At 61.7% G+C, this 23841-nt stretch overlaps 1 protein-coding gene across 1 annotated transcript in view; it reads right to left on the bottom strand.

Annotated features, from left to right (window-relative positions):
* The window catches only part of MUC2 (mucin 2, oligomeric mucus/gel-forming), a 38624-nt gene that overhangs the window by 6072 nt on the left and 8711 nt on the right, over positions 1-23841 (bottom strand). The window contains exons 19-44 of the mRNA XM_054526173.1: positions 23326-23477; positions 22850-22988; positions 21827-21937; positions 21566-21745; positions 21195-21434; positions 19892-20048; positions 19484-19615; positions 18643-18790; positions 16822-16865; positions 16216-16422; positions 15711-15728; positions 14005-15119; positions 12678-13326; positions 12225-12620; positions 10739-11897; positions 10250-10423; positions 7766-10132; positions 6047-7381; positions 5096-5851; positions 4713-5023; positions 3793-3981; positions 3259-3524; positions 2774-2948; positions 2040-2287; positions 1239-1422; positions 677-905 (exon numbers count right to left, since the gene is read on the bottom strand). Coding sequence (XP_054382148.1) covers positions 677-905; positions 1239-1422; positions 2040-2287; positions 2774-2948; positions 3259-3524; positions 3793-3981; positions 4713-5023; positions 5096-5851; positions 6047-7381; positions 7766-10132; positions 10250-10423; positions 10739-11897; positions 12225-12620; positions 12678-13326; positions 14005-15119; positions 15711-15728; positions 16216-16422; positions 16822-16865; positions 18643-18790; positions 19484-19615; positions 19892-20048; positions 21195-21434; positions 21566-21745; positions 21827-21937; positions 22850-22988; positions 23326-23477 — 11081 coding nt within the window. The remainder of the gene's footprint in view (positions 1-676; positions 906-1238; positions 1423-2039; positions 2288-2773; positions 2949-3258; positions 3525-3792; positions 3982-4712; positions 5024-5095; positions 5852-6046; positions 7382-7765; positions 10133-10249; positions 10424-10738; positions 11898-12224; positions 12621-12677; positions 13327-14004; positions 15120-15710; positions 15729-16215; positions 16423-16821; positions 16866-18642; positions 18791-19483; positions 19616-19891; positions 20049-21194; positions 21435-21565; positions 21746-21826; positions 21938-22849; positions 22989-23325; positions 23478-23841) is intronic.

Raw genomic sequence — 23841 nt, 5'->3', positions numbered from 1 at the left:
ACTCCCTACCCCAGCATCTCTGCCCGGACTGTCCTCCTGGAGTCCGGCACCCACCAGAGAGGCGCCTGTGGCTGATGGAGGGTCAAGGGACAGGCCAGCCAGGGGAAAGGCTCAGGGACAGACCAAGGGATGGGCGAGCAAGGTGGCTCTGCAGCCCGGCTCCCAGAGATAGAAGCCACGTCTACGTGGTCATCAGCTTCAGGACCCCCTCCAGCAACCCTGGCAGACGGACACCCAGCCTGTACCTGGCCCCTATACTTCCAGGGACAGGATGCTGACTCCCCATGACTGCCAGCGTTAGGAGCACCCCCTCTCTCTGTCAAAGCCCAAATCTTCCCTCCCAATATCAGCCCTGAGCTCTGTCCTGGGTTGACTGGTCTACTCCGGGCCTCACACTCGGCCAGCCCTGCACCTTCCCAGGAGCCAGGAGAGACTGTGGAGCTCAATAAAGGCACAGGCCGGACACGGCAGCTCAGCCCCGTGGAACCCAAGGGCCAGGGTCCTGGACCCCACGACGACCTAGTGCCTGATCCTGGTTCTGCGGCATTGTGCCTTCCCAGCCCCAGCGCCAGGCCCCACGCGCTGCCTCCTTCCTCTTTGCAAGAGCTGGGGGCTGGGGCACAGAAGCCCTCAGCTTGTTAGTGTCGTGGCCACAGGCAGGCCCAGGCGGGGTCACCTGTCTTTGATGAGCTGGCAGAGGGGAGATGGGGTGCAGTCCTTGTGTGGGGTCGTTTTGCCGCCCCCGGGCACGGTGATGGCCGGGCTCTTGGTCGTGGAGATGCTGTGGGGGCAGTGTGGCTTGGAGGGATCGTTCACCAGCCACTGGTCGGCCGCAGCCTCACAGTTGGAGACAATCTCCCCGCTGGGCAGAATGCAGTCGTCGGAGGTGGTGTTGGTGCACGTGCCTGTATCAGTGAGAGAGGCCACGCTGCAGACAGGGAAACCCTGTCCTTCTCCAGCCCAGATGCCCGGGACCGGCCATCCAGGGCTGAGGGCAGAGACCAGGCCAGACCCCCTCCTGTTGGCTCTTCACAGGGACTGAACCCGGGATGATGGCCACAGCAGCCCCGAGCAGCGGGGCAAGAGGCCCACAGCCGGGCCCATGGGTGTTTACACGCAGCCTCAGCCTCAGCCTGGCCTGGCCACCTGCCCTGGGGCAGGACATGGGGGCACAGGGGACAGTGGGAGCCGTGGGGGCCTCGGGGGGCCTCGGGGGCCATGGGGGTCACGGAACTCACCACACTGGCCCTTGGTGTTGTTGCCGAACCGGTGGTAGGGCAGCCTGACGGAGAAGGACAGGCCGTTGTAGGAGACGAGGACGCCCAGCTCGGGGACGTCCACCACGTAGTTGATGCCAGACTGGTACACCTCCAGCCCGTACTTCTTGTAGGGCAGTGCCACTGCCTGCCTGTTCACCTGCACCTGCGGCCAACACCCATGGGAGCTGCAGCTGCCTCGGTCCTCTCCTTGGGAGAGCTCCAGGGCTGCCCCACCCCGCCTGCTCTCTGACCTACACATGTAGGGAGAGGGCCCTGCCTACCTCCATTTTCTACCCCCTTTCTTGCTTCCACTCCACTGCTCCCAACCAGACCCTGGTCCCATGGGTGAGCCAGTGAAGGAGCTCTCCTGGGAGCACCTGGGGACTGTGGAGCCCCGCACAGGCTCCCGGGGCCTCCTGAGCCTCAGAACCAATGATTCCCTTGCAAGTAGGGGCGTCTCAGCCAAGGGTGTGCAGAGCCCTGTCCCTGACTCTGTCCTCAGGAGGCAGCTTCTGCTGCAGAGACTGTGCCCAGCGTGGCATGGTGGCATGCGTGCCAGGGCTTGAGGAGCCCAGGACGCACCTGGAGGGCCTGCGGGAAGAGCTGATGTGTCCCGGAGCCAGTCGCCCACCCCATCCCACCTTCCAGCCCGGTGCTAGGAGAGGCTATGCCTGGGCACTCCCGCAGCCCAGTCCTCTGGCCCCTGGGGAACCGGGGTGCATTGGGGCCCATGTGGGCACCCGCCTCCGTGCCAGCCTCCCGCGGCCATGCTGTGCCTACCTGCACCTGCATGGGCATCATATGCACGGTCTTGATCAGCACCTCCTGGGTCTCGTGGCGCACGATGAGGGTGCGGGGGCAGGACACCTTGTCATTGGGATCGCAGTGGTAGTTGTCGATGTAAACTCCGAAGTTGTCCACGGAGGGGCTGATCTCCTCCACCAGCACGTAGGTGCAGTTGCCCTGGTAGCTGTAGTACAGTCCGTCGAAGGTGACATAGTGCGGGTCCCCCCAGCCCGTGCAGTAGCCTGCGAGGGAGCCGGAGTGAGCCGTGCCACCTGTGCCCCTCGGCCGGGGTCGGGTGCAAGGGCTGGGCCGGGGCACAGTCAGGAAGAGCCAGCAGGAAGCTGGGGCCTGAAAACCCCACTGCTGTGCGTGGGCACGGGGACGTCTGAGCCGCACTGGCCCTGGCGCACCCACAGCGGCCCATTCTGCAGGACGGACCAGGGTTCAAACCTCAACTCAGCCCCCTCTTGCCTCAGAAGCACCCTTGTTCCAGGGAGGGGCCCTAACTCCACCAGGCAAGCCCTCCACCTGCCCAGGCCCTCCCTACCCAATGAGGCAAAAGCAGGGCTGTGAGAAGACCCTCAGAAGTCACCCAGCCTCAGCGAACACCACAGTGGGGTCTGTGCCCAAGGAGCCTCAGCCCTTCCGCCCCCGGGAGACGGGCCCTGCAGCCCCCACCCACGGAGAGGGCAGGAGATGCGGGGAGGGCCTGGGGGCCCCGGACTCACAGTCGCACTCCCAGTGCCAGCAGCAGCCGTCGGGGTCCTTGACGCGCACAGGTTTGAGGCCGTTGGAGCAGGTGGGCATGGGCGGTGGCTCACACTCCACCTTCACAATCTCCACCGTGTTGTTGTACTTGCACGTGGCCATGAAGCAGTCGCACAGCCACCAAGTCTCGTTCTCCTGGGGGCGGGAGGCAAGGGACGGTCAGGGGGACCGGCACGGGATGGGGTGGTCCACGCTCGGGAGGGGCGGGTGCTGAGCCGGGAGGCTGGAGGCCGAGGTGGCTTCCACGGACCTCACTGCAGCCAGCCACCTCGCCAGGCACGGCGGGGCACAGTGAAAATGTGGAGGGCTCGGCAGACCCCGCACCCAAGGGTTGCAGGAGGCCTCAGCCCTCAGACGACCAGCAGGAAGTTGTGCCTGGGGCCTCGGCTGCCCGGACATGCTGCGCTCAGTGCCTTGGGGACAAAGCCGCCTGCAGCCCACTGACCTGTCTGGGAGGATCAAAGTCTGGGCACTCGGGGGGCTTGGTGCTGGGCGTCGGCTTGGAGAGCGGGGGCGATGGCTTGGAGGGCGTGGGCGATGACTTGGAGGGCGTGGGCGTTGACTTGGAGGGCGTGGGCGATGGCTTGGAGGGCGTGGGCGATGGGGAAGGCGTGGACGGGCAGGACCAGTTATAGAACTCCAAGGTACAGCTCAGTGAGCAGTTGACGAAATAACAGGTGTCTCCGTATGTGCCGTTGTACACCTCCTCACCTGCGAAGGGAGACAGACCCACAGTCACACCGTCCAGAGGCAGGGCTAGCCGGAGGCAGGGCTAGCCGCTGGACCCCGCAGAGGTCCCCACAGCGGAGGTCCCCACAGAGGCCACCCAAGGGAAGCCGTGCCCTGGGCACAGCCACCCTCGACGGCTGCCGCCTCCTGAGACGCTCCCACTGCGATCTCAGCCCTGGCGCCTGACCCATCGGTACATGCCAGGGCCAGCCTCGGCCACCCAAGCACAGGATGTGAACAGCCTGAGTACCTGGTGCGTAGTAGGTGTCGTTCAGGACACAGCAGGTAAGCACAGTGGCGGGGTTGGTCCTCAGGCCTGTGGTCGTGATGATGCTGAGTCGGGTCGGCGTGGGGGTCCAGGCGCTGGTGGTGGTTGTCTGCACAGTGCTGGGGGTGGGGGCTGAAGATGACCCGGTCGTGGTACCGTGAGTGGGGGTGCCTGTGAGAGCAGGAGACACCAGTGAGGGCTGAGACATTGCACATCTCAGACGCCACAGGGTCCCAACTGCCACTCCCCAGCTGCAAGGGAGCCAGACAGCCAACCGGGTGGCAGAACTGGAGGACCAGGGCCCCGCGCCCACCTCCCAGGCTCTCAGAGTCACCAGGCAGGGTGGAGCGGCAAGGCCAGTATCACCACAGCCGAGTGTCACAAGAGCCTGCAGGTGACCTGGCGCTCCGGCAGCAACACAGCTTGCTGGCCAAGCCAACTGCCAGCAAGAGGCGTCCAGAAGGCACTGGCTGTGGCACGCCGTCCACCAGGAAAAGGCCCCGAGGAGGGGGTGCAGCCAGAAGCAGGAGGACCCGCAGGCGCCTCACTGTCAGCCTCTCTCTGCCCCCAAGCCTTGGTGGGCTCTCACAGCACCACATCACATAGCAGTGGGCCCCTGAAGAAGGCCGTCTTATGGGCGAGCGGGTGGCCTTTGGCTCCACTGCCCAGCACTGGCCAGAGTCAGCAGCTCCTAAAAAGGCCGTCCTATGGGTGAGCGGAATGGCCTTTGGCTCCACTGCCCAGCACTGGCCAGTGTCAGCGGCTTCTGCCCACACAGTGACCAAGCTTGGTGGGGCAGGGAGGCGCCCAGAACGTGCCTCGACCCTTCCTGGGACAGTCTTGCCTGGTACAAGGGGAGGAAGAAGCATCCCAGGCCGGAGGAACCGAGCGACTCTGCTTACCTGGAGGGGACGTGGTGGTGCTGGGCGGTGGAGACAGTGTGTGGCCTCCTCTCGTGGTCGTGGGTGCCGTGGGTGTGGAGGGTGGGGCCGTGCTGGTTGTCTCAATGGCAGGTGGTAGGGTAGTCAGAAGGGTGGTTGACTCCATGGGAGGGGAAGAGGTGGACCGAGAGGTCGGAGGGGTTGAGGACCCAGGCGGAGGTTTGGATGTGGTTGACTGAGGAATGGGTGTTGTGCTTATGGGGGTGGGGGCCTCCGTGCTTGTAGTGGTGGGTGTTGGGGTTGGGGTCACCGTACTGGTGGCGGTGATGGGTGTCAGGGTTGTACTCTGTGTGCTGGTGGGTGTTGGGGTTGGGGTTACCGTAGTGGTGGTGGTGGTGATGGATGTCGGGGTTGGGGTCTGTGTGCCGGTGGGTGTTGGGGTTGGGGTCACCGTACTGGTGGTGGTGATGGGTGTTGGGGTTGGGGTCTGTGTGCCGGTGGGTGTTGGGGTTGGGGTTACCGTAGTGGTGGTGGCGATGAGTGTCGTGGTTGGGGTCTGTGTGCCGGTGGGTGTTGGGGTTGGGGTCACCGTACTGGTGGCGGTGATGGGTGTTGTGGTTGTACTCTGTGTGCCGGTGGGTGTTGGGGTTGGGGTCACCGTACTGGTGGCGGTGATGGGTGTCGTGGTTGTACTCTGTGTGCCGGTGGGTGTTGGGGTTGGGGTCACTGTACTGGTGGCGGTGATGGGTGTCGTGGTTGTACTCTGTGTGCCGGTGGGTGTTGGGGTTGGGGTCACTGTACTGGTGGCGGTGATGGGTGTCGTGGTTGTACTCTGTGTGCCGGTGGGTGTTGGGGTTGGGGTCACCGTACTGGTGGCTGTGATGGGTGTCAGGGTTGTACTCTGTGTGCCGGTGGGTGTTGGGGTTGGGGTCACCGTAGTGGTGGTGGTGAATGATGTCGGGGTTGGGGTCTGTGTGCCGGTAGGTGTTGGGGTTGGGGTCACCGTACTGGTGGTGGTGAATGATGTCGGGGTTGGGGTCTGTGTGCCGGTGGGTGTTGGGGTGGGGGTCACCGTAGTGGTGGTGATGGGTGTCGTGGTTGGGGTCTGTGTGCCGGTGGGTGTTGGGGTTGGGGTTACCGTAGTGGTGGTGGTGATGGGTGTCGGGGTTGGGGTCTGTGTGCCAGTGGGTGTTGGGGTTACCGTAGTGGTGGTGGCGATGGGTGTCGGGGTTGGGGTCTGTGTGCCGGTGGGTGTTGGGATTACCGTAGTGGTGGTGCCGATGGGTGTCGGGGTTGGGGTCTGTGTGCCGGTGGGTGTTGGGGTTGGGGTCACCGTAGTGGTGGTGGTGAATGATGTCGGGGTTGGGGTCTGTGTGCCGGTAGGTGTTGGGGTTGGGGTCACCGTACTGGTGGTGGTGAATGATGTCGGGGTTGGGGTCTGTGTGCCGGTGGGTGTTGGGGTTGGGGTCACCATAGTGGTGGTGATGGGTGTCGTGGTTGGGGTCTGTGTGCCGGTGGGTGTTGGGGTTGGGGTTACCGTAGTGGTGGTGGTGATGGGTGTCGTGGTTGGGGTCTGTGTGCCGGTGGGTGTTGGGGTTGGGGTCACCGTAGTGATGGTGGTGAATGGTGTTGGGGTTGCGGTCTGTGTGCCGGTGGGTGTTGGGGTTGGGGTCACCGTACTGGTGGTGGTGAATGATGTCGGGGTTGAGGTCTGTGTGCCGGTGGGTGTTGGGGTTGGGGTCACCGTAGTGGTGGTGGTGATGGGTGTCGTGGTTGGCGTATGTGTGCCGGTGGGTGTTGGGGTTGGGGTCACCGTACTGGTGGTGGCGATGGGTGTCGGGGTTGGGGTCTGTGTGCCGGTGGGTGTTGGGGTTGGGGTCACCGTACTGGTGGTGGTGAATGATGTCGGGGTTGAGGTCTGTGTGCTGGTGGGTGTTGGGGTTGGGGTCACCGTAGTGGTGGTGGCGATGGGTGTCGTGGTTGGCGTATGTGTGGCGGTGGATGTTGGGGTTGGAGTCACCGTACTGGTGGTGGCGATGGGTGTCGGGGTTGGGGTCTGTGTGCCGGTGGGTGTTGGGGTTGGGGTTACCGTAGTGGTGGTGGTGATGGGTGTCGGGGTTGTACTCTGTGTGCCGGTGGGTGTTGGGGTTGGGGTCACCGTAGTGGTGGCGGTGATGGGTGTCGTGGTTGGCGTCTGTGTGCCTGTGGGTGTTGGGGTTGGGGTCACCGTACTGGTGGCAGTGATGGGTGTCGGGGTTGTACTCTGTGTGCCGGTGGGTGTTGGGGTTGGGGTTACCGTAGTGGTGGTGGTGATGGGTGTCAGGGTTGTACTCTGTGTGCCGGTGGGTGTTGGGGTTGGGGTCACCGTAGTGGTGGTGGTGATCGGTGTTGGGGTTGGGGTCTGTGTGCCGGTGGGTGTTGGGGTTACCGTAGTGGTGGTGGCGATGGGTGTCGTGGTTGGGGTCTGTGTGCCGGTGGGTGTTGGGGTTACCGTAGTGGTGGTGGTGATGGGTGTCGGGGTTGGCGTCTGTGTGCCGGTGGGTGTTGGGGTTGGGGTCACCGTAGTGGTGGTGGTGATGGGGGTCGTGGTTGGGGTCTGTGTGCCGGTGGGTGTTGGGGTTGGGGTCACCGTAGTGGTGGTGGTGATGGGTGTCGGGGTTGGGGTCTGTGTGCCAGTGGGTGTTGGGGTTACCGTAGTGGTGGTGGCGATGGGTGTCGGGGTTGGGGTCTGTGTGCCGGTGGGTGTTGGGATTACCGTAGTGGTGGTGCCGATGGGTGTCGGGGTTGGGGTCTGTGTGCCGGTGGGTGTTGGGGTTGGGGTCACCGTAGTGGTGGTGGTGATGGGTGTCGCAGTTGGGGTCTGTGTGCCAGTGGGTGTTGGGGTTACCGTAGTGGTGGTGGCAATGGGTGTCGGGGTTGTACTCTGTGTGCTGGTGGGTGTTGGGGTTGGGGTCACCGTAGTGGTGGTGGTGATGGGTGTTGGGGTTGTACTCCGTGTGCCGGTGGGTGTTGGGGTTACCATAGTGGTGGTGGTGATGGGGGTCACGGTTGGGGTCTGTGTGCCGGTGGGTGTTGGGGTTACCGTAGTGGTGGTGGTGATGGGTGTCGGGGTTGGCGTCTGTGTGCCGGTGGGTGTTGGGGTTGGGGTCACCGTAGTGGTGGTGGTGATGGGGGTCGCGGTTGGGGTCTGTGTGCCGGTGGGTGTTGGGGTTGGGGTCACCGTAGTGGTGGTGGTGATGGGTGTCGGGGTTGGGGTCTGTGTGCCAGTGGGTGTTGGGGTTACCGTAGTGGTGGTGGCGATGGGTGTCGGGGTTGGGGTCTGTGTGCCGGTGGGTGTTGGGATTACCGTAGTGGTGGTGCCGATGGGTGTCGGGGTTGGGGTCTGTGTGCCGGTGGGTGTTGGGGTTGGGGTCACCGTAGTGGTGGTGGTGATGGGTGTCGGGGTTGGCGTCTGTGTGCCGGTGGGTGTTGGGGTTGGGGTCACCATAGTGGTGATGGTGATGGGGGTCGTGGTTGTGGTCTGTGTGCCGGTGGGTGTTGGGGTTGGGGTCACCGTAGTGGTGGTGGTGATGGGTGTCGGGGTTGGGGTCTGTGTGCCAGTGGGTGTTGGGGTTACTGTAGTGGTGGTGGCGATGGGTGTCGGGGTTGTACTCTGTGTGCTGGTGGGTGTTGGGGTTGGGGTCACCGTAGTGGTGGTGGTGATGGGTGTTGGGGTTGTACTCTGTGTGCCGGTGGGTGTTGGGGTTACCATAGTGGTGGTGGTGATGGGGGTCACGGTTGGGGTCTGTGTGCCGGTGGGTGTTGGGGTTACCGTAGTGGTGGTGGCGATGGTTGTCGGGGTTGGCGTCTGTGTGCCGGTGGGTGTTGGGGTTGGGGTCACCGTAGTGGTGGTGGTGATGGGGGTCGCGGTTGGGGTCTGTGTGCCGGTGGGTGTTGGGGTTGGGGTCACCGTAGTGGTGGTGGTGATGGGTGTCGGGGTTGGGGTCTGTGTGCCAGTGGGTGTTGGGGTTACCGTAGTGGTGGTGGCGATGGGTGTCGGGGTTGGGGTCTGTGTGCCGGTGGGTGTTGGGATTACCGTAGTGGTGGTGCCGATGGGTGTCGGGGTTGGGGTCTGTGTGCCGGTGGGTGTTGGGGTTGGGGTCACCGTAGTGGTGGTGGTGATGGGTGTCGCAGTTGGGGTCTGTGTGCCAGTGGGTGTTGGGGTTACCGTAGTGGTGGTGGTGATGGGTGTCGGGGTTGTACTCTGTGTGCTGGTGAGTGTTGGGGTTGGGGTCACCGTAGTGGTGGTGGTGATGGGTGTTGGGGTTGTACTCTGTGTGCCGGTGGGTGTTGCGGTTACCGTAGTGGTGGTGGTGATGGGGGTCGCGGTTGGGGTCTGTGTGCCGGTGGGTGTTGGGGTCACCGTAGTGGTGGTGGTGATGGGTGTCGTGGTTGGGGTCTGTGTGCCGGTGGGTGTTGGTGTTGGGGTCACTGTAGAGGTGGTGGTGATGGGTGTCGTGGTTGGGGTCTGTGTGCCGGTGGGTGTTGGTGTTGGGGTCACTGTGGTGGTGATGGTGATGGGTGTCGTGGTTGGCGTCTGTGTGCCGGTGGGTGTTGGGGTTGGGGTCACCGTAGTGGTGGTGGTGGGTGTCGTGGTTGGGGTCTGTGTTCCGGTGGGTGTTGGGGTTGGGGTCACCGTAGTGGTGGTGGTGACGGGTGTCGGAGTTGTACTCTGTGTGCTGGTGGGTGTTGGGGTTGGGGTCACCGTAGAGGTGGTGATGGGTATCGTGGTTGGGGTCTGTGTGCCGGTGGGTGTTGGGGTTGGAGTCACCGTAACAGTGGTGATGGGTGTCGTGGTTGGTGTCTGTGTGCCGGTGGGTGTTGGGGTTGGGGTCACCGTAGTGGTGGTGGTGATGGGTGTCGGGGTTGGGGTCTGTGTGCCAGTGGGTGTTGGGGTTACCGTAGTGGTGGTGGTGATGGGTGTTGGGGTTGTACTCTGTGTGCCGGTGGGTGTTGGGGTTACCGTAGTGGTGGTGGTGATGGGGGTCACGGTTGGGGTCTGTGTGCCGGTGGGTGTTGGGGTTACCGTAGTGGTGGTGGTGATGGGTGTCGGGGTTGGCGTCTGTGTGCCGGTGGGTGTTGGGGTTGGGGTCACCGTAGTGGTGGTGGTGATGGGTGTCGCAGTTGGGGTCTGTGTGCCAGTGGGTGTTGGGGTTACCGTAGTGGTGGTGGTGATGGGTGTCAGGGTTGTACTCTGTGTGCTGGTGGGTGTTGGGGTTGGGGTCACCGTAGTGGTGGTGGTGATGGGTGTTGGGGTTGTACTCTGTGTGCCGGTGGGTGTTGGGGTTACCGTAGTGGTGGTGGTGATGGGGGTCGCGGTTGGGGTCTGTGTGCCGGTGGGTGTTGGGGTTGGGGTCACCGTAGTGGTGGTGGTGATAGTTGTTGCGGTTGGCGTCTGTGTGCTGGTGGCTGTTGGGGTTTGGGTGACTGTAGTGATCGTGGTGGGTGTCCGGGTTTGAGTCTCTGTGGTAGTGGTGGTGGGTGTTGGTGTTGGGGTCACTGTAGTGGTGGTGGTCGACGTTGGAGTTGTGGTCTCTGTGGTGGTGGGTGTTGGGGTTGGGGTTACCGTAGTGGTGGTGGTGATGGGTGTCGTGGTTGGGGTCTGTGTGCCGGTGGGTGTTGGGGTTGGGGTCACCGTAGTGGTGGTGGTGATGGGTGTTGGGGTTGGGGTCTGTGTGCCGGTGGGTGTTGGGGTTACCGTAGTGGTGGTGGTGATGGGGGTCGCGGTTGGGGTCTGTGTGCCGGTGGGTGTTGGGGTTACCGTAGTGGTGGTGGTGATGGGGGTCGCGGTTGGGGTCTGTGTGCCGGTGGGTGTTGGGGTTACCGTAGTGGTGGTGGTGATGGGTGTCGTGGTTGGGGTCTGTGTGCCAGTGGGTGTTGGGGTTACCGTAGTGGTGGTGGCGATGGGTGTCGGGGTTGTACTCTGTGTGCCGGTGGGTGTTGGGGTTGGGGTCACCGTAGTGGTGGTGTTGATGGGTGTCGGGGTTGGGGTCTGTGTGCCAGTGGATGTTGGGGTTACCGTAGTGGTGGTGGTGATGGGTGTCGGGGTTGTACTCTGTGTGCTGGTGGGTGTTGGGGTTGGGGTCACCGTAGTGGTGGTGGTGATGGGTGTCGGGGTTGGGGTCTGTGTGCTGGTGGGTGTTGGGGTTGGGGTCACCGTAGTGGTGGTGATGGGTGTCGTGGTTGGGGTCTGTGTGCCGGTGGGTGTTGGGGTTGGGGTCACCGTAGTGGTGGTGGTGGTGATGGGTGTCGTGGTTGGCGTCTGTGTGCCGGTGGGTGTTGGGGTTGGGGTCACCGTACTGGTGGCGGTAATGGGTGTCAGGGTTGTACTCTGTGTTCCGGTGGTTGTTGGGGTTGGGGTCACCGTACTGGTGGTGGTGAATGGTGTCGGGGTTGGGGTCTGTGTGCCGGTGGGTGTTGGGGTGGGGGTCACCGTAGTGGTGGTGATGGGTGTCGTGGTTGGGGTCTGTGTGCTGGTGGGTGTTGGAGTTGCGGTCACCGTAGTGGTGGTGGTGATCGGTGTCGTGGTTGGGGTCTGTGTGCCGGTGGGTGTTGGGGATCGGGTCACCGTAGTGGTGGTGGTGATGGGTGTCGTGGTTGGGGTCTCTGTGCCAGTGGGTGTTGGGGTTGGGGTCACCGTAGTGGTGGTGGTGATGGGTGTCGTGGTTGTCGTCTGTGTGCCAGTGGGTGTTGGGGTTGGGGTCACTGTACTGGTGGCGGTGATGGGTGTCAGGGTTGTACTCTGTGTGCTGGTGGGTGTTGGAGTTGCGGTCACCGTAGTGGTGGTGGTGATGGGTGTGGTGGTTGGCGTCTGTGTGCCGGTGGGTGTTGGGTTTGGGGTCACCGTAGTGGTGGTGATGGGTGTCGTGGTTGGCGTATGTGTGCCGGTGGGTGTTGGGGTTGGGGTCACCGTAGTGGTGGTGGTGATGGGTGTCGTGGTTGGCGTCTGTGTGCCAGTGGGTGTTGGGGTTGGGGTCACCGTACTGGTGGCAGTGATGGGTGTCAGGGTTGTACTCTGTGTGCCGGTGGATGTTGGGGTTGGGGTCACCATAGTGGTGGTGGTGAATGATGTCGGGGTTGGGGTCTGTGTGCCAGTGGGTGTTGGGGTTGGGGTCACCATAGTGGTGGTGGTGATAGGTGTTGGGGTTGGGGTCTGTGAGCTGGTGGCTGTTGGGGTTTCGGTGACTGTAGTGATCGTGGTGGGTGTCCGGGTTTGAGTCTCTGTGGTAGTGGTGGTGGGTGTTGGTGTTGGGGTCACTGTAGTGGTGGTGGTCGACGTTGGAGTTGTGGTCTCTGTGGTGGTGGGTGTTGGGGTTGGGGTCACCGTAGTGGTGGTGGTGATGGGTGTTGGGGTTGGGGTCTGTGTGCCGGTGGGTGTTGGGGTTACCATAGTGGTTGTGGTGATGGGGGTCGCGGTTGGGGTCTGTGTGCCGGTGGGTGTTGGGGTTACCGTAGTGGTGGTGGCGATGGGTGTCGGGGTTGGCGTCTGTGTGCCGGTGGGTGTTGGGGTTACCGTAGTGGTGGTGGCGATGGGGGTCGCGGTTGGGGTCTGTGTGCCGGTGGGTGTTGGGGTTACCGTAGTGGTGGTGGCGATGGGTGTCGTGGTTGGGGTCTGTGTGCCGGTGGGTGTTGGGGTTGAGGTCACCATAGTGGTGGTGGTGATGGGTGTCGGGGTTGGGGTCTGTGTGCCAGTGGGTGTTGGGGTTGCCGTAGTGGTGGTGGTGATGGGTGTCGGGGTTGTACTCTGTGTGCTGGTGGGTGTTGGGGTTGGGGTCACCATAGTGGTGGTGGTGATGGGTGTTGGGGTTGTACTCTGTGTGCCAGTGGGTGTTGCGGTTACCGTAGTGGTGGTGGTGATGGGGGTCGCGGTTGGGGTCTGTGTGCCGGTGGCTGTTGGGGTTACCGTAGTGGTGGTGGTGATGGGTGTTGGGGTTGTACTCTGTGTGCCGGTGGGTGTTGGGGTTACCGTAGTGGTGGTGGTGATGGGGGTCGCGGTTGGGGTCTGTGTGCCGGTGGGTGTTGGGGTTACCGTAGTGGTGGTGGCGATGGGTGTCGGGGTTGGGGTCTGTGTGCCAGTGGGTGTTGGAGTTGGGGTCACCGTAGTGGTGGTGGTGGGTGTCGTGGTTGGGGTTTGTGTGCCGGTGGGTGTTGGGATTACCGTAGTGGTGGTGGCGATGGGTGTCGGGGTTGGGGTCTGTGTGCCGGTGGGTGTTGGGATTACCGTAGTGGTGGTGGCGATGGGTGTCGGGGTTGGGGTCTGTGTGCCGGTGGGTGTTGGGGTTGGGGTCACCGTAGTGGTGGTGGTGATAGTTGTTGGGGTTGGGGTCTGTGTGCTGGTGGTTGTTGGGGTTTGGGTGACTGTAGTGATCGTGGTGGGTGTCCGGGTTTCAGTCTCTGTGGTAGTGGTGGTGGGTGTTGGTGTTGGGGTCACTGTAGTGGTGGTGGTCGACGTTGGAGTTGTGGTCTCTGTGCCGGTGGGTGTTGGGGTTGGGGTCACCGTAGTGGTGGTGGTGATGGGTGTCGGGGTTGTACTCTGTGTGCCGGTGGGTGTTGGGGTTACCGTAGTGGTGGTGGTGATGGGTGTTGGGGTTGTACTCTGTGTGCCGGTGGGTGTTGGGGTTACCGTAGTGGTGGTGGTGATGGGGGTCGCGGTTGGGGTCTGTGTGCCGGTGGGTGTTGGGGTTACCGTAGTGGTGGTGGCGATGGGTGTCGGGGTTGGGGTCTGTGTGCCGGTGGGTGTTGGGGTTACCGTAGTGGTGGTGGTGATGGGTGTCGGGGTTGGGGTCTGTGTGCCGGTGGGTGTTGGGGTTGGGGTCACCGTAGTGGTGGTGGTGGGTGTCGTGGTTGGGGTCTGTGTGCCGGTGGGTGTTGGGATTACCATAGTGGTGGTGGCGATGGGTGTCGGGGTTGGGGTCTGTGTGCTGGTGGGTGTTGGGGTTACCGTAGTGGTGGTGGTGATGGGTGTCGGGGTTGGGGTCTGTGTGCCGGTGGCTGTTGGGGTTGGGGTCACCGTAGTGGTGGTGGTGATAGGTGTTGGGGTTGGGGTCTGTGTGCTGGTGGCTGTTAGGGTTTGGGTGACTGTAGTGATCGTGGTGGGTGTCCGGGTTTGAGTCTCTGTGGTAGTGGTGGTGCGTGTTGGGGTTGGGGTCACCGTAGTGGTGGTGGTGATGGGTGTCACGGTTGGGATCTGTGTGCTGGTGGGTGTTGCGGTCACCGTAGTGGTGGTGATGGGTGTCGTGGTTGGGGTCTGTGTGCTGGTCGGTGTTGCGGTCACCGTACTGGTGGTGATGGGTGTCGTGGTTGGGGTCTCTGTGGTGGTGGTTGTCATGGTGGTGGGTTGGGTGACACACTCACAGCACTGAACGTTGATCTCGTAGTTGAGGCAGAAGGGCATAGGGATGACCCCACCTGGCTTTTGGTCTTCATTTTTGCATATCAGCCCCACAGAGACGTCACACACCACTGTTTGTCCAAGCTGTCCAATGGGAACATCAGGATACATGGTGGCTCTGCAAGATATGTTAGCTGCCCAGCCTGGTCCACAGACGTCTCCAATCAATTCCGTATCTCCACCTGGTTTGTTAAAATTGGGTTTTCCAGAATCCAGCCAGCCAGTCCAATTGCAGACAGGCACGCACGGGATAGTAGGGGTTGTCGTTGAGAATGGTGAAAATGTAGGAGGAGTTATTGATGGAGAGAGAGGAGTAGTTGTTAGAGGGCTGGGAGTGGTGGTTGGTGGAAGGGTGGGAGTGGTGGTTGGTGAAGGGGTGGTCGTGGTGGTTATTGGAGGGCTGGGAGTGGTGGTTGGTGAAGGGGTGGTTGTGGTGGTTATTGGAGGGCTGGGGGTGGTGGTTGGAGGGCTGGGAGTGGTGGTTGGTGAAGGGGTGGTTGTGGTGGTTATTGGAGGGCTGGGGGTGGTGGTTGGAGGGCTGGGAGTGGTGGTTGGTGAAGGGGTGGTTGTGGTGGTTATTGGAGGGCTGGGAGTGGTGGTTGGTGGAGGGGTGGTTGTGGTGGTTATTGGAGGGCTGGGGGTGGTGGTTGGTGGAGGGGTGGTTGTGTTGGTTATTGGAGGGCTGGGGGTGGTGGTTGGTGGAGGGTTGGTTATACAATTCACGGGCAGGCAACAATTGACACGTATCTTGTAGTCGTAACACAGTCCAAATGGTCCATTTCCAAACTGGTCTTCATTCTTGCAAATGAACCCAACAGAGACGTCGCACTGCACCTTCTGGCCTAGCTCCTCCAAGCTGAGGTGGGGCTCCTTGACCGACCTGCACTCTATGTCCTCAGGGGCCCCGCAGACCCCATCAAATGTTTCTCGGTCGCCGCCGTCGCTGCCACTGCTGGGGTGATCCTCATTGATCCAGTCAGACCAGAGGCAGCACAGCTCTAGGGAAGCAAAACCAAGCTCTTGTCTCTCACACCTGGGGAGAGGCACCTCCAGGAGGCCACCAGGATTCAGAGGACCCAGGGACCTCCATGACCGTCCCCCAGCTGCAATCTCTCTTTTCCCTGTCATTGCCAAAAAACCAGAGTGCAGGGCCAGAGAGCTCAGGGCTGGACACCACTTCCATCCTCATTTTGCAACTGAAAACCTGAGCCCAAAGAGATGGGGCCACCCAGGGCCACACCTGGGTGTGATGGACCCTTTCCTCAGCTATTTTCAATACTTTTTTTTTCAAAGAATCAATAACAAGAGAGCTGCCCATTCCAGTAAGGAAGTGTGCCAGAAGGGGCTTTGTCTCCACTCTTAACCAACAATATTGTCACCAACAGCCAATCAGGTCTCACTTTAGCCCCTGGCCTCAGCAAATCATGAATGAAGTGGCCAAAATACACCCATCTTTGGTCCCTAAGCAGAGGAGTCCAGCCCCGCCAGCCTCACATCTGGGCCCTGAAGGAAGCATCCTGCAGGTGATTTTATAAGACTTAGCTCTTCCCACTCTGCTTGTCATCATGAATATCATCACCGTCACTTACTCGGAGTTGTTGATGAAACTGTAATAAAGCAGGAAGAAAAGAGGATATCATTATATAGTTCAAGATCTTTTAAAATCTTGTCTTTTTTTTTTTTAATTTCTTTTTTCTGTGGCTATCATACCCCTGGTGGCTTGTTCAGTGGTAGCTACGATTTCAACCAGAACAAACGCAGGGGAACATGAGAAAATTTCTCTAACCCTTGGGGATAGTTTCCTTCTGGTTTTCAGAAATCTCCCCAGGTGATCCTCCACTGTGGTCTGGGCTTGGGGATGTGGTCAGGATGCTACTATCTCAATGCACCAGGCCAGGGGAGCCAGGGCAGGCCCCCCTCACACCTCAGTGCAGAGGAATGTCACTGTCACCTCACTCTGCAGCTGGTGTGCAGAGGTCAGAGCCTGGCTGCACCGGGCCGGGGCCTGCCCCTGAAAGAGCCCTCTGTGCTGGATGCTGGATGCAGGGGAAGGTGAGAGCCCGAGGAAGCATGGAGGGAACCAGGGGGCCTTACCTGTGCTGGGGGTCGAGGTGGTGGTGGTGGTGGTGGTGGTGGTGAAGGTGGTGGGGGTGGTGGGGAGGGGGATGGTGGTGGAGGTGGTCTGGATGGATGGGCGTGGTGTAGTGAGACAGATGTTGAAGTGCTTCTCCACCGTCCCGTTGGGGCCACAGATCTCCCAGTAGCAGAAGGCGCCATCCTGGGTCTGGTTGATAATCTTTCCTGGGGGCGAGGGTGAGGCCAAGAATCACCTCATCAGGAGCAAGACGGGGGAAGGCCAGGTGTGCCCGAGCCCCCATAAGCAGCTAAGAAATGCTCCAGTGAAACTGCACCCGTCCCGGAGCCCCTCTCTTTGAATAAAGGGAATCTCATCAGAACGCAGAAGCTGGATGACGGGAGAGGGTGATGGAAATTCCCCACAGGACACCAGCACCCCAGAAGAAACAAAAGGGGTCATGGCAGCCCCCCAGGGCTGATACACGTCAGAGGTGGGTCTGAGCTTGGGGGGACCAAAGGGGCAGAGCCCAGGAGGAGACCAGCACCCCCTACCCATCCAAGGCCCCACAGGCTTCCCCAGGATGGGCCCGGCCACCGCAGGGCTGTCAGCAGAGGGCAGCTCACCTTCCTCCGGCCTGCAGACGACTTGGGAGGAGTTGGTGCACACGCTGCAAAGCAAGCACATGGCTACAAGTCCCACTCCACTGACACGCACCCACCCTGCTCAGACCCCCAGCTTCCCCATGTGGCTAGTTCCGAGCCCAAAGCCCCCGGGCACTGCCCCAAAGCCAGCTCCGGAAGAGCCCCCCATTGGGTTCTAACTGTGGGAACAGAGCAGGGGCGAGGAGAGGAAGGAAAAAGCCAGACCCAGAGGATGGGATGAGAACAGAAGACCCCCCACCCCAGTGAGGGACTGGTAGCTCTGTGGCCTGGCTCCTATGCGCATGAGTGACTGTGTGACTATGTGTGCCTGTGTGTCTGCATCCATGCATGTGTGCATGTGTGACTGTGTAACTGTGAGTGTGTGCCTGGGTGTCTGTGTCTATGCATGTGTCTATGCATGTGTGCATGTGTGCATGGTGTGCATGTGGTGCATTATATGACTGTGCGACCTTGTGTACCTGTGTGTCTGCATCCATGCATGTGTGACTGTGTGACTGTGTAACTGTGTGTGTCTGGGTATCTGTGTCTAGGCACGTGTACATGTGTGACTGTGTGTGCCTGTGTGCACGTGACTGTGCCTGCCTGTCTGTCCATGCATGTGTGCATGTGTGCATGTGTGACTTTGTGTCCACGCATGTGTGCATGTTTGACTATGTGTGTGTGCCTGCGTGTCTGTGTCTAGGCATGTGTACATGTGTGCAGTGTGTGCATGTGACTGTGTGACTGTGTGTCTGCATCCATGCATGTGTGCATGTGTGACTGTGTAACTGTGTGTGCCTGGGTGTCTGTGTCTATGCATGTGTGCATGTGTGACTGTGTGCCTATGTGTCAGTGTCCATGCATGTGAGCATGTGTTTATGTGTGACTGAGTGTGAGTGCATGTGTGCATGTGTGCACGTGACTGTGCCTGTGTCTGTCCACTTGTATGTATGTGTGCACATGTGACTCTGTGTCCATGCATGTGTGACTGTGTGTGCCTGGGTATCTGTGTCTAGGCCTGTGTACACGTGTGCACTGTGTGCATGTGTGACTGTATGTGCCCGCATGTCTGCATCCATGCATGTGTGCATATGTGACTGTGTAACTGTGAGTGTGTTCTTGGGTGTCTGTGTCTATGCATGTGTGCATGTGTGCACTGTGTGCATGCAGTGCATTGTATGACTGTGTGACCATGTGTGCATGTGTGACTCTGCGTCCATGCATGTGTGCATGTGTGACTCTGTGTCCACGCATGTGTGCATGTGTGACTGTGTGTGCCTAGGTATCTGTGTCTAGGCATGTGTACATGTGTGCACTGTGTGCATGTGTGTGTGCGCCTGCGTGTCTGTGTCCATGCATGTGTGACTATGTAACTGTGAGTGTGTGCTTGGGTGTCTGTGTCTATGCATGTGTGCATGTGTGCACTGTGTGCATGTGGTGTATGACTATATGACCGTGTGTGCCTGCGTGTCTGTATCCATGCATATGTGCATGTGTGACTGTGTAACCATAAGTGTATGCCTGGGTATCTGTGTCTAGGCATGTGTACATGTGTGCACTGTGTGCATGTGTGACTGTGTGTGCCTGCATGTTGGCATCCATTCATGTGTGCATGTGTGCATTGTGTGTGCATGTGATTGTGTGTGTCCACGTAGTATGCTGTGTGCATTTGTGTGCATGTGCACCCATGTGGAATGGTTGTGTGTCTGTGTACTGTGTGCACTGTGTACTCACACGTGTGTGTGTACTCATGTGCCCATATGTGCAGCTCCCCCAGGCCCCCTGGCACGTGGGCTTAGGTACCAAGACTTGCAGATCTCCTCAGTGGGGACCGACGCTCCAGGTGGGTAGTGGGTGTCCTCGATGTAGCAGCCACACTTGTCTGCAGTGACACACTTCTTCAGGTCCTCGTCATAGATGGGCCTGTCCTTGGGGCACCGGGGGTAGCAGCCTGGTGGACACAGGGCATGGGGTTGGGACCACCGCAGTCCGCCACCCCCCACCCACCGTCCCTACCCTGGCAGGCCCTTCTCTGCAGGATGCCCCTCTGGGAAGGCCGGGAATTGGAAAGGCAGAGCATGGATCTCCCCACCCCACTGAGCCCTGAACGCTGCCTGCTGAGGAGCCCCGCCCAGTCTCATCGGGCCCCCTGAGCAGCCCTGAGTCCCAAGACCCACGTTTCTCTCCCATGGTGGGATACTCCCTCCCAAACTTCCCACCAGTCCCTCCTTCACGTCACTGGTTCTCAGCTCAGACACCAGCACCCGGCAGGGGCCTCCCCGACCTGTGCTTGAAATGCTCCCCAACCCGCCCTGCTCTGCACGAACCTCAGCACCTCCCACCCCTGCCACTCCCAGTTTCCACGCTAGCCTACTTCCGTCCTGACCCTGCAGCAAGGGGAGCCTGGCTCCCCTGGGCTGTGGGTGCCCTGAGGGTCAGGCCTCCCTCCGGGTGTCCCCATGGGTCTCCAGACAACATCAGCCTTCAGCCCCACACGGCCAGGCCCGTTGGCCGTGGCCTCCCCCGAGGGCCACCCAGCTCACCCTCCAGGCCAGTGGGCTGTTGCCTCTCCCAAGGGCTGCCCCACTCACCCTCCAGGCCCCTCGGCCGTCACCCCCGCTGAGGCCCGCCCCACCCTGCTCACCCTCCAGGTAGGACACGGAGATGTTGGAGTGGATGCCGTTGACGGTCCTGCAGGTCTCGAAGCTCCGGTTCCCACACGGCTCGTAGTGCCACTCACACTCACGCGGAGGGTTGTAGTAGTCGCAAAATATGGCTTGGGGGAGACGGGGCCAGGGTCAGACGCAGGAGGGCTCAGGCGTGGGCCGGGGTGAGGGTGAATCTGGGGTGGGGGGCTGGGGCGCAGACGCATCAAGCTTGCTCTGCCAACCTAGGTCCCATAGGGCCCCAAAGAAGGACACTGGAGAAGTCGGGAAAAGGGTGGGTGATGGACACCCATCACCTGGAAGGGCAAGGAGTGCCGCCCCGGCCCACAATACAGCAACTCCCAGCCCCCCTCCCAGCCCTGGGTGCAGTTCGGGCGGGCTCTTACGACACAGGTCCGGCGTCCTCCAGAACACGCAGGCCCCCTCTTTGGTACACTCCTGGGCGTAGGAGGCCACGGCAGAGCAGAAGCACTCACAGTCCCCACCCGTGTCACAGGAGCACGAGTCGTGCACGCAGGCCTCGTAGAAGGGCTTGGGGTCCACCTGGGGAGAACACCCTGGTCTGTCCTGGGCCCATGCTGCCCTCATGGGGCCAGGACTTACCCAGTGCCCTGGAGCTCAGGACCCTGAGGCCGGCCCTGCTCCTGGGACAGGGCACGTTACCCAGCAGCAGCCAGTCAGGGCCCCAGCAGGGCCAACCTTGGGGAGAGGGTCCAGAGACGCCTGTCCCACCGTGGCTGTGCAGACCCATCACCCAGCCCCTCTGCATCCTCAGCCGTAACATGGCCATCCTAGAACCCATCCTCCCCAGCTGCCTGTAGCTGGGGATGTGTGGGCATGGGGGGCACATGTCCTTTCTCCCTCTGGGTGAATATCTGAGCCTGGGGAGGCAGAGCGAGGCCGGGGGTCCAGCCCAGGGTCTCAGAGAGGAGGCTGATTGTATGGTCATGTGACCAAAGGATGCAGTGGCCAGAGCCAAAGCTGGAGGACAAGTGCTGTGTGGTGGGTGACGCAGCAGGGCGACTCCTGAAGGTGTGGAGGAGCATGTGGAGAAGCCCCCCAGCCCCAGGAGCACCCAAGACCCTACCCTGCTATGACCACGCCCTGATCATTAGCATGCTCTACGGCACCCTAACCACGTCCACCGTCAGCCCATAGCCCCGCTCTGCCTAGTCGGCCCCGCCCATGGCCCCGCCCACAGCTACAGCCCACCTACAGCCCTGCTCTTCCTACAGTCGGCCCCGCCCATGGCCCCGCCCACAGCTACAGCCCACCTACAGCCCCGCTCTGCCTGCAGTCGGCCCCGCCCATGGCCCCGCCCACAGCTACAGCCCACCTACAGCCCCGCTCTGCCTGCAGTCGGCCCCGCCCATGGCCCCGCCCACAGGTACAGCCCACCTACAGCCCTGCTCTGCCTAGTTAGCCCTGCCATGACCCAGCCTATAGCCACAGCCCACCGACAGCCCTGCTCTGCCTACAGATGGCCCCGCCCATGGCCCCGCCCACAGTCACAGCCCACCTACAGCCCTGCTCTGCCTAGTTAGCCCTGCCATGACCCAGCCTATAGCCACAGCCCACCTACAGCCCTGCTCTGCCTGCAGTCGGCCCCGCCCATGGCCCCGCCCACAGTCACAGCCCACCTACAGCCCTGCTCTGCCTACTTGCCCGACCCTGGCCCAGCCAGCCCACCTTGCTGTGGCAGATGCCGAACACGCTGCTTTTGAGGATGCTGCACTGCTTCTCGGCCCAGGAGCGGCGGTGCGGGTTCAGGCTGCAGGGCTCGGGGTTGGTGCTCACATCCGGGCAGGTGGGGGCCTCCTTCCAGCTGTTCCCGAAGTCCAGCTCGCTGCTCACCACCATGTGGTCCCGCGTGGTGAAGTCATTGTTGGAGCGGTGGTCAAAGTTCCCACACAGGCCACACACGGTGCCCTGCAAGAGACAAGCACCCCAGGGGCTCCAAAAAGGGGCTGGAGGGAGGGCAGGGGCTTGTCCCGCAAACACCAGGGCAGGGGGTAGGGGGCTGGCCAGGAGAGGGCAGGGCAAGCAGGGAGACAGCCCACCTTGTAGGAGGGAGCCAGCTTGATGAACACAGTGGTCCTCTTGTCCCAGATGACGATGATGCCCGTGCTGGACTCCACCACCAGGTACTGGCCCACCTCCCGCGTGGTGTAAGCCACGTGGTGACCCTCATCACGCTGGATCACCACACGGTGCTTGTCTTCCAACTTCAGCTCCGTCCTCTGCCCGGAGGAGAGGCCCAGTCACTGGCTGGCCTGAGGGTCCCGCAGGGCTCATGCGTCCCCAGGGCCAGCAGCACTCACCCCCATGAAGATCTTGATGGCCTTGGAGCAGGTGACGCCCGTGGTGCCACAGGGGACGTTCTCGGTGATGATGCTGAATGAGCCCAGTGAGGAGTTCTGGCCGCAGTAGTCCTGGGGGCCAGGAGGGCAAGGTCAGCCAGGACAGCTGGACCCCAGGTGTCCCGGGGCACACCCACCCCAGTTGGCAGGGCCACAGCCACTGAGCAGACAAACCATGCCCTGGCCCGGCCCATCCAAGGACCTGACCCTGCTGCAGGCCTGTCCCCTGTCCCTGGGGATCATGGTGCCTCAAAGGGCTGTGGGATTTGGATCTGGAGAGCCACGCGGGCAGCGGCCTAGCCCTGGCCCTTACTCAGCTCCCCATACGGGTGCCCTCAGTCCCCATGGCTGGTGCACCCACCCTGTGCACCCAGAGAAGGACCTGAAGGAGGACCCAGAGGAGGACCCAAATGAGGACCACAGAGGAGGACCCAGAGGAGGACCCGGAGGAGGACCACAGAGGAGGACCCAGAGGAGGACCCAGAGGAGGGAGGACCTGGAGGAGGACCCAGAGGAGGACCCAAATGAGGACCACAGAGGAGGACCCAGAGGAGGACCTGGAGGAGGACCACAGAGGAGGACCTGGAGGAGGACCACAGAGGAGGACCCAGAGGAGGACCCAGAGGAGGGAGGACCCAGAGGAGGACCCAGAGGAGGGAGGACCCAGAGGAGGACCCAGAGGAGGGAGGACCCAGAGGAGGACCCAGAGGAGAACCCAGAGGAGAACTCGGAGGAGGACCCAGAGGAGGACCACAGAGGAGAACCACAGAACTGGGCAGTGCAGAGGGGTTTTACCACCCCTACCCAGCCCTGGCTAGAAGAACGAATCCTCCTGCGGGTGTGGGTGCAGGTGTGGGTCTGGGGCTGAGGAAAGGCCGGCCTTCCCAAGTCTCAGGGTTTCTCGGGGAGCTAAGTGCTGCGCTTGGGGCAGGCAGAGGGTCCCTGACCATAAGCAGCCTGGCCAGGCAGTGCCCGTGACCACACCTGAACAGCCACGTAGGAGCAGTGTCCGTCAAAGTCGTAGTACTTCCCGTCAAAGGTGATGTAGTGGCCACTCCCGTAAATGGAGCAGGTGCCGTGGCACATAGCCTGGGTGCACACCCAGCGTCCTCTCTCGCAGGTGCTGAAGAGGACAGGAGAGGAGCCTGAAGGGACCCAAGACTCGCTCATGGGTGCCTGGAGGAGACCCTGGGCACCGTGCAGACAGCTCCCTGTGCCTCCCACACAGGACACCTGCAGGCCCCAAAAGTGGCTCCAAATGTCCCTTCCCCCATGGCTTCACGACCAGCGGCTGACATGAGAGACCACCCTGCCCGTGGGACAGGGGCTGTCACAGGATCTCGCAAGACCCAGGTGGACCCCCCAGGAGAGGCATCTGCCCCTTGGCCTGCTCTCCAGTGGCCACCCCTGCGGAGCACGTGGGGCCTGGGAGGCAGCCAGGACAGGCCGGGCCAGCTTACCAGGTATTGCAGTCCACCTTGATCTTGGCTCCGGAGGAATACAGGTCATTGTTATGGACGCAAGGGCATTCCTTCTCCACCACGCAGCCGCCCCGGCCATCATCCATCAGCCCATCGGGGCACACACAGCCACTGACACACTCTGTGTGGTACTGGAGACAGCCAGAGAGTGGGATTCAGGGGTGGACAGGTGAGGCTGCAGCCCTCCCTGGGGTCAGGATTGGATGTGCAGCCAGGAAAGGCCTGACCGTGCAGTCTCTGTCACGTCCCAGACCTCCCACCACTGCCCGGCCTGGACTCAGGCTTTCCTCCCCTCGGGCCCGCCACAGGGCAGGGAGACTGGTGAGGGCTCCCGGCCGAAGGCCCTACACTGGCCCCTGTGCCCCGGTGGCTCACAGGCTGCCACTTCCCTCCCAGGGCCAGGGACAGCATCAACAGGGCCTGTGTCCTCAGGACTCGGCACCCAAACCCTAGCGGGGGCACAGCACAGGAGCGGGGCTCAGCCAGCCAGGAATC

This window comes from Pongo abelii, chromosome 9, assembly GCF_028885655.2.
Source record: "Pongo abelii isolate AG06213 chromosome 9, NHGRI_mPonAbe1-v2.0_pri, whole genome shotgun sequence".
Lineage (NCBI taxonomy): Eukaryota > Metazoa > Chordata > Mammalia > Primates > Hominidae > Pongo > Pongo abelii.
This window is presented reverse-complemented; position numbering and strand designations above follow the sequence as displayed.